Source organism: Malaclemys terrapin, chromosome 12 (assembly GCF_027887155.1).
Source record: "Malaclemys terrapin pileata isolate rMalTer1 chromosome 12, rMalTer1.hap1, whole genome shotgun sequence".
In the NCBI taxonomy this organism is placed as follows: Eukaryota; Metazoa; Chordata; order Testudines; family Emydidae; genus Malaclemys; species Malaclemys terrapin.
In genome coordinates this window covers 48507993-48517514 of record NC_071516.1, presented here as the reverse complement: position 1 = coordinate 48517514, position 9522 = coordinate 48507993, and the positions used below count along the sequence as shown (strand labels likewise).

The window sequence follows — 9522 nt, the reverse complement described above, 5'->3', positions numbered from 1 at the left end:
GCGCAGGCCGGGCGAGAGGTGGATGCGGGGACTGAGAGAGTCGGGGGGGTGACCTGATAGGGAACAGCAGAGACCAGAACCCTGAGCCAAAGAACGGGACTATGTGAAACCAGAACGGGAAGTATCCCCTGACAGTAATCTTTGGCCATGACCTACAGGCAATCTGAAAGCGATGCTTCCTTACTGCGTGTTCTTGTCAATTTGGCCAAATCTCACTCCACAGCGGTTTCCAACACACACCTCCTGCCCAATACAGGAGTTTCGAAAATGAAAGCTGGAGCCATTTGGGAGCCTTTGAAAATCCCACACTAAAATGACTTGGTCTTGTCTTTGAACAGTGTCCTAAATGGCTGTATTCAGGGTGACCCACCAGGTGTATAGGAATGGTCCGAAATTACTCAGGAAACAAACTAAACTCATCCTTAGCTCTTCTCCAGCTTGTGCTTATCCATTAAAGAGCAGACAGAGACAATGCGCTCAACAGAGACAATGCGCTCCAGGAGCACCATCCAGCCTTCTGCAGGTCTGTGCAGATAGTGACAAAATTACGGTGTGCAAAATTCTAGGGCGGGTCCACCACGACTCTAAAGGACATAAGAACAGCCAGACTGGGCCAGACCAAAGATCCATCTAGCCCAGTATCCTGTTTTCCAACAGTGGCCAGTGACAGGTGCCCCAGAGGGAATGAACAGATCAGGGAATCACCAAGTGATCCATTCCCTGTCGCCCATTCCCAGCTTCCGGCAAACAGACTCTATATAATGTCTCTGGCATTTCTTCCTCGTAGTTCTGTTTACAAGGCAGGTTGAAGGGCAGAAAGCTAATTATTCATAGTAACCGAGGCGGATTCTATTTCTGCATTGCCAGCCACTAAATACGATTATCTCTATTCTGTCAACATAGTGAGTCTTTAATTGCCAATGTGCGTTTTCAGAGGACGGAAGCCCCGATGAAGGGCTGGAGACTTTACAATCTATGTATCTGTGTCTAAACTGCTCTGCTGTGTCAGTGCCTGCTGCTGTCTGCTGGCGCCGAGAGCTGTTTGGATTCCAGGAGGAGGTTTTTGTATTCACTGCAGTTGATTTCTGATCACTGTGTCTCTCGCACAGTGATACCGAGCGGTGTCTTCCGCTTTCAGGCTGTTCATCTGCAGATACACCAGGCTGTTGGAGTCGTCTCTGGAGATGGTGAATCGCCCTTTAACCGCATCACTGTAAAACGTGCTGAGGCTATTAGCAGGGTTGTATATCCGTGAGACCCACTCCAGGCCCTTCCCGGGTGACTGACGGACCCAGCTCATGTGGTAGCTGCTGAAGGTGAAACCGGAGGCTTTGCAGGAGAGGCGGAGAGATCCCCCGGGCTTTTGAATTCCACCTCCGGACTCCACCAGAAGAACCTGGGACCGGACATCTGGTGGGGGAAAGAAGAAAAAGCTACTTTAGAATCACATTACTACAAGACCTGAGCCAAAGCTCACAGAAGCCATTGGGAAGATGCCCATTCACTTCACTGCGCTTTGGGTTGGGGCAAGAACATCCAACCTTCCCTGGAGTCTCCCACTGAAGTTGGGGGTGGGGAAGGGAGAATTACCTGGAAGGGCGGCTAGAGCAAAGAGAAGATTCAGCCACGATATCATGTTGCTGGTGTTGGAGGGGTTTCTGAGGGTAACTGCAAAGACACCAGGACCTTGGCCTGCTCCCTTTTCATAGTGTGCCATCCAGGAGAACACAGTATTTATGCAGGACCCCGAGACACTGAATTTGCATCACGTCCTATTTAAAAAAAACACACCAGAAACCACAACCTCATTAAACTCAGGCCTTCCGGAGTCGAGTTCAGAGGAAGAAAGATACTTGGTTGGAGAAGAGGAGCTAGTCTCTCTTATAGGATCACTTCTGCAGTGATCTCTACAAGAATGCTCGGGGTATCTCATAGACAAAATGCACCATTGATTGTTCACCTGCCGCTGAGTTCTGTCTCTTCTTAGTTTGTGAGTTCCTTGCCACTGTGTGTCCCAGTGCATTGAGCATTAGACTGGGCCATGGAAAACCGGGTATTCATTCCTTGGTCTGCTGGGTTGCCTTGGATAAGTCATTTCTCTCTGTAAAATTGGGATAGAGATCCTAACCTTCCTTTGTGAAGAGCTCTGAGATCTGCTGAAAATTGCTTTTATTAAATGCTAGGGGTTGGTGCTATTACTAATGACTGAAAATGTCCTTTTCTTCTTCTATGAGAAGAAGGAGGCAAGCATTTGAAACCAGGGGGGCTGGAACAATTTTTACAGTGGGAGTGCTCAGACACTGAACCAGACTGTAAACTCTGTATATAAAGGAATCACCTTCAAGCCAACGTCCCTAGGTCCAGCACCTATGTTTGAAATTCTTCCTTGCAATGCTGGACGACCAGACAGAATTATTATTAGATTAGCACCTTAACATGAATGGGAGTCGGGTGTGGATCCCCGCCTAGCCTGCTTTGAATGTCGTAGCCCAGAAGTCCAAAGAACTGAATTCTGCTAAGTCATACAGAAACAATGGACAATCGGCACCTGACAGAATCTATCTACAGGTTCGGGTTATAACCCTGCAGGGGTTTGTAGGCCTGTGCAACTGTCACTGAGAGTACAGTACCTGCATGGCTTTGAGTGGGGCTAATGGTGTGAATCAAACCGTTCAGTCGCATAGAAGTGTTGTCTCACTCTTCTTCCTCTTAGTATTACCGTTCAGATTCTTTTCAACACCCACTATAAATAGGCAAAAATACAGAGGAAAATGTCAAGCTAACGTTTCTATGGAACTGCTGGATAAAATTAACAATACAGAGACCTTAACAGCTCCGCCTTGCCACTGTGTTTATGCAACAGGGTGGAGTGTTTAAAGGGTCTTAATGCAAATCCCCAAATCCCCTTGGAGCTGGAAACCTCACCACGTTGGGTGCCTTTGAAAATCCCAGTCTCACACTCTAGTTGGTGGAGGGCCTGTTCTTTCTCGGGTAAGATACAGTGCGCTCAGACGCACAGCTCAGCAAGATTTAAGTGTGGGAAATCTGTTGCAAAGACTGTTATGTAAAATCCCACAGCAATGCAGGATTGAGCTATTCCAAATTGCTGAAGGGAGATGGCAGGTTTGTGGATGATTTTCAAGGATGCAAATGATTTCAGGGAGACCCTAGTACAATTTCTTAGGCCTTGATTCATGAAAGCATGTAAGAATTTGTTTAAACCCATCTCTATTCAGGACACTACTTTAACTTTAAGCACAATTCTTAGTGTCCCTGATTGAACTTTGCACTTTATTCTCAGTAGTGTCATTGGCTGTACAAGACCTGAAAGAATATTTCTCTCATATCACTAAAACAGATAGAAATCCCTACATGTTTACCTGCTGATATGTGCACCAACACGCCCTTAATACTTATCCCTGAAATAATTTGGTAGAGCAGTATTTAACTGTAATTCACTGCTGCCCTCTGCAGCGTGTTGGTAAAGTTGTTACCATTTCAGCTCGGTTTTTGTTCTGTGCTTAACAGCTTTCTGCTCACTGAGTGCCGAGCGCAGTGATACCGGGCGGTGTCCTCGGATTTCAAGGCGGTCAGGTGCAGATACAGCGGGTTGTTGGGGTTGTTCATGTCGGTTCTATCTGCCTGGGGTATTGGGAGGTGGAAGGGGGTGAGGAAACATGGGGAGCAGTGGAGTGAGGGGCACAGAGTGTGTTGGGGGGAAACGGAGTGTTGTGGGTTGACCTCTTCTAACAGTGCGGTTAGTCTGTGTGCATCTGTGTGTATGTGTGTATGTGTGTGTGTGTGTGTGTGTGTGTGTGTGAGAGAGAGAGAGAGAGAGACACACACACACAGGATGGAAGCTAAAGACAGGAGTCGTCCCGCTCACTGCTCTCTCCGCTGTGAGCTGTAGAACTCCAGCCCCCAGCGGAGCGTTTGTCCTTAGACAGAGAGGGCAGGTTTCTGTCTGAGTTCAGCCCGGCTTCCCCTCAGTGTGTGTCCCGCACAGTGATACCGAGCGGTGTCCTCGGGCTTCAGGCCGGTCATTGACAGATCCAGCAGGTTGTTGGGTTTGTCTCTGGAGATGGTGAATCGGCCTTGGACCTAGCTGGCGTAACGTACGGTACTGCTGGCCCACTAGCTTATATTTGTGACCCTCTCCAGGCCCGTCCTTTTGAGCGCTGGGACGTGGGCGGGCGCTAGCTCGCCCACTGCGAAAAGCCCCTCCCCCAGCCTAGGGAGGAGCTACTGAACCGAGAACCCACCAAGTTCAGGGGACAGCAAAGGCAATAATGGGAACAGGCATGGGGGTCAAAGGGTCAAACCTAGGGGACCAGAAGGGGACACCGAGCAGAGAACCCTGGACAGCACCCAGTGCTCCTCGAAGGCAGCGGGAGAGCCGGCGGATGCTGCCCAGAGGATCTCTGCCCAGATACGTGAGCAGATAAAAGAACGAAAGACAGCCCCACAGTCGCAGGGCCTGCCCCGCCAACCTTGTCTCCCAGGTGTTACGAATGGCCACCTTGGCCCTGGCCAGGAGGAGGTTAACCAGGTGGTCCTGCAACTTCATGGGGCCTTGGATCAGGTGTGCCTAAATAAACAAGTGTGTGGAAAAGTGCAGCCAGACCCTCAATAAGAGGTTCTGGAGGAGCCGGAAGAGGGGTGTGCAAGAAGCGGTGTGCAAAATTCAAGGACAGGCTACACCATGATCCTTGATGACAAAATCTCCTCTCTTCCCTTTTCTTATTTCATTGGTTATGGTTTGAAAAGCCTGTGATGCCACTCTCGAGGTAGATTATATTTCTGCATTGTTGGTCAATGCATAAAGCGATCTCTGCTCTGTCAGCATAGTGGGTGTTTCATGATCAATGTGTATTTGGAAAGGACAAAGGACTGGAGACTTTATAATCTATGCTCCTCTCTGTCAAAACAGTTCATTAATGGTGAGACTGCTGGCAATGAGCCGAATGGAGAAGGGCATAGGAGGTTTTTGTGCTAACCGCAGTAGGTTTCTGCTCTCTGACAAGGCGGTGCCTTCCCTTACCCGGAATACCTCTGCATGCTTCTCTGTCTGTCCATACATTGTGCCTCTGTCTCTTGGTGAAGGTCTGGAAAGTGAGTGGTTGATTTTGGGCACAGCCATAACCATAATCGTTGCTATTTTAATTAATCTTTGGTACCCATAATTATGAAGAACGGGGAAGTGTTTGTAACTTGCCATAGAAGTTTGGGGTAACTTCTCCTTCTCCTATTTTAAGCATTGCCCGAGTGACTTAGGAACACAAGTCCCATTGACCTTCAATTTCACTTGTGCTCCTGAGTCACTTAGGTGATTTTTATTAACATCACACTTAACTGGAGCCTCGCTGTTCCAGGCACTCTAGGATTCTATAACAAAAAAGACAGTCCCTGCCCATAAAAGTGTCCAGTCTGCGTTTATGACCAGAGGCATCAGGTGGGTCCAACAAACAGATCGGGCAGCACAAGGGAACAAGGAGACCATCAGAGTGACTGTGATTAGCAGAGCTCACAGCACACCGCCTGCCAAACCATTGTGTTCTAGGAGTGCTGATGGCACAGGTGATGGGATGGGGGGACTAAAGGAGGATAATACAGTGGCCTTGCTTAGGGAGCTGTTTCTATGCCGCAGGGTATTTGTAAGGGGCTGGAGCACTGTGGACACGCCTAGTCTCACACAGTAATACACAGCGGTGTCTTCCTCTTTCAGACTGTACATCTGCAGATAGAGGCTGGAGCTGTCCATGGAAGCAGTGAATCGCCCCTGGATGGCAGGCGAGTAGAAGATGCTGGCCTGGGAATAGTAGTAAACCAGCCACTCCAGTCCCTTCCCCGGAGCCTGTCTTATCCAAGTCATGATAGATGTGCTGTGATCAGCCCCCGTCACAGCACATTTCAGAATAGTGGACTCGCCTGGCTTCCTCACTTCCGGACCTGACTGGGTCAGGACAACCTCGGAGAGGACACCTGACAAAGAAAAAGAGAAATTTGAAAATATAGTTTTAAAAATACTAGCAAGAGCTGCCCATCCTTCCGTCCATCCACCCATTCTACCACCTCTCTGCACTCTGGCTATCTATTCTTTCTGCAATATCCATCACACCATCCTTCCCTCTGTATGTCTGCTGCTTGGATGTCTGTTTCTCCCTCTCTCTCTAATCTGTCCCTTCACCCCTGTAGTTTCTGACCAGAGTTATAATGGTATATTCACAATTATTAATAAATCATTAACTAACATGAAAGCCCGCTCAGGAAAATGAAGCTACAGACAGGTAAGGGCATAGCCATAGGATTGGTTAGAAGGTGAATTCAGCAGGTCGCTGGCAAATTGAATGAACAAGCTTCTCTGGACCATTGCGTTTTTAAATAGCAAATAAGATTGGGGAGTTTTGCATATCTTTGAGAGAATTGATATATGTAGATGGGGGAAATGCCCATTTTTTTGAAAGGAGAACACAACATTCTCCTTTGTAAACAATGTTGGGAAAGAAAGAAAGAGATAAAGAGCGAGAGAAAGAAGAGGAAAAGGGGGTGGGAGGAGAAAGAAATTCATTAGTTGCTTCCTTCCATTCTGAGGACAGGTTTATTTCTACTTGTAACTTAACTTTTATTCGTAACCTATTTTTAATAGGCAAATTTACTCATTGGTCAGAAAGACGTTTTCAATTAACTTTCAGTTGACTTTGGGAGATGCAGGGCTTAGTTCCCAAGTGCTTGTAACTTGCCATGGAATCTGCAAGAAGTGACCAGGTAGCCAAGCAGAAAGAACGCGGTGCTGACAGCTACTGCTACTCCAGCATGGCAGTGGGGAGTACAGGCCACTGGCTGCACGAAGGTGGGAAATCACCCTGCAGCCTCCCCACCCCACACCCATGCGGCAGCTCCCCGGGTGGATGGGGAGCTGCCACGGGGGGGCGCCTCAGGGCGGATGAGGGGAGCTGCTGCGGGGGGGGGGGGGCAGGGCGCCTCAGGGTGGAGGGGGGAGCTACTGCAGGGGGGGGCACCTCAGGGTGGAGGGGGGTTGGGAGCTGCCACAGGACTCAGGGAGCGGGAGGTGGAAGTTTTGCCTAGGGCACGAAACATCCTTGCACCCGCCCTGGGTGTAGGGGGTGGGGCATCAAGATGGGGGGTTGAGTGCAGGGAGCTCACTGGGACCTGGCCTGGGTGCAGGGGTCGGAGTCCGGAAGCAGGGGGCTGGGTGCAGGGGGGCTGGTGCAGGGGTTGAGGTTCAGTAGGGTGGAGTTTGAGTATGTAAAGCTAGGGGGGTTGTGGATGTACCGAGTGAGGCTTGGCAGGGGTGTCTGTGTATGGGAAGTCCAGAGGCACAGGGGTTGGGTGGATGAGGGAGCAGCTCCCTATACAGTGACCCCTCCCCCCAATCTGAGGAGCGCTGTGGGCAGGAAGCCGGGGAGGCAGCTGATCTTCCTGCAATGGGGGAGGTTTCTAGGGGTGGGTCTGACACAGCCCCAGTCACTCCGTGCAGGGGAAGAGGAAGTCCCGTCCTCTACTGCCTCCAGCCTAGACGGGCCTAGCAGCCAGTTAGGAGCCACTGGCTGGGGTGTCCCCAGCCCCATGGTGATTTACGTCTCCACCGGCTGCCTGAGATGATGTACCCGCACTGCTAGGGAGTGGTACATGACTCCTCTGGCAGCTTCCCTTTGCTTCCCTGTCAGAAAGTCATTTTTCTGCAGGGAAGCAAAGAAATCTGCGGGGGACATGAATTCCCCCAGGATGAATGTGGGGAGTGCAGGTATATGGAGTGAGGGTGGTATAGGGCATAGGGGTGCAGGTTCTGTGTCACTCACCCTGGAAGGCTAGTTCTCCGCAAGGTTAGTTTTAATGCTGGCTCTGATAGGTTCCCCCTCACTGGGTGTATTTGGCACAGTAATACACGGAGGTGTCTCCGGGTTACAGGTGGGTCAGTTGCAGGAACACTTGGCTTTTGGAGGTGTCTCTGGTGATGGGGAGGTGATTTTTGAGCACATCGCTGTAAGCAGTGCCTCTATTGGACCAGATTTCTCCTACTCATTCCAGCCCTTTCCCCGCTGGCTGGCAAACCCACTACACCGTGTCGTTAGTGATGGAGAATCTGGACACGGTGCAGGTCAGTTCTGGGGTCTCTCCAGGTATTTGGGGGTGTGATAAATGAAGGGGGGGGAGCTCCCTTTTTTGGACACCCAGACAGCCATCTAGCCGTAAAATCCCGCTTGGTCTGTTCTCTGCTTGTTTTACCTGTAAAGGGTTAACAAGCCCACAGGTAAAAGAAAAGGAAGTGGGCACCTGACCAAAAGAGCCAATGGGAAGGTAGAACTTTTTAAAAAATGGGAAAGAAACTTTCCCTTTGTCGGTCGTTCTCCGGAGAAGGAGACAGGGAGCAGCAATGCTATAAGCAGGAATGCTGTGTAAGGCTTGACCCAAGTATGAAAATTCATCTTCCAGACCTAGAAAGAATCATTGGGACAGGGAATGTTTAAATAGATGCGATCAGGTTTATTTCTTTATTTTGGCTTGTGGATCTCCTCTGTGCTAAGCCCCAGGCAGGACCGCTCTAGGCACCAGCAAAACAAGCACGTGCTTGGGGTGGCACATTTCCAGAAAGCGCTCCGAAGCAGCAGCCCAGCTCCTAGTAAGACTGAACTACGGAGCATGCCCAGGAAAGCCCAGGGCTGTCTCAGGAGATAACTGTCCCCTTTTGAGGCTCTCGCTCAGCCTCCGACCGCGGCTGCACAACCCCGCAGCCTTCCTTCAAGAGACCCAGACGTGACACGGGGCAGCAAAGCACGCAGGGATTTAAGCCTCTGGAAATGTCCCTCTCTAGTCTGTATTTCCCCTGCGCACATATCCCAGGCGCACGAGTTACTCAGGGGCTCTAGTGGCCCATGGGGTGTTTCAGTTCCTTTGTCTCAATAAGAAATTCAGGCAGATACACCCGACTCCAGCAGATTCCGATGCAGTCGTTGCCCAATGCTGCATCTGTACCGCACCCAGTCAAACAAACAAAACAAACAACGATAACAACAACAAATTGCAAAGGGGGGCGGGGGGCAGCCAACATTTTTTTTGCTTGGGGCGGCAAAAAAACTAGAGCCGGCCCTGCCCCCAGGTGCTTTTGTTTGCTTGTAACTTTTAATCTGGATCCCAAGAAAGCTATTCTTGGTACTTAATTTTTGGAATTGCTCTTTTAAAATCTAGCAAAAGCCTAAGTTCCAGATGTATTTTCTTCCTTTTTGTTTTTAATAAAATGTACTTCTTTTAAGAACAGGATTGGATTTTTGGAGTCCTAAGAGGTTTGTACATATGTTGTTTAACTAACTGGTGGCAACAGCTGCTGCTCTCTGTGACTCACACCTGGTCAGGGAGGCTGGTTCTCCACAAGGTTAGCGTTAGGGCTCCTCGAATACATTTCCACTCACTGTGTGTCTCTGGCACAGTAATACATGGAGGTGTCTCCCAGTTGCAGGCAGGTCAGTTGCAGGTACATTTGGCCCCTGGACGTGTTTCTGGTGA

At 49.7% G+C, this 9522-nt stretch overlaps 1 gene segment (V, D, J or C); it reads right to left on the bottom strand.

The window, feature by feature from the left end:
- Positions 1-1069: 1069 nt before the first annotated feature.
- LOC128846228 (Ig heavy chain V region 914-like) lies at positions 1070-1685 on the bottom strand. The segment is given in 2 exon segments: positions 1070-1410; positions 1591-1685. Coding segments are annotated over 2 exon segments (387 nt in total).
- Between the last annotated feature and the right edge of the window lie 7837 nt (positions 1686-9522).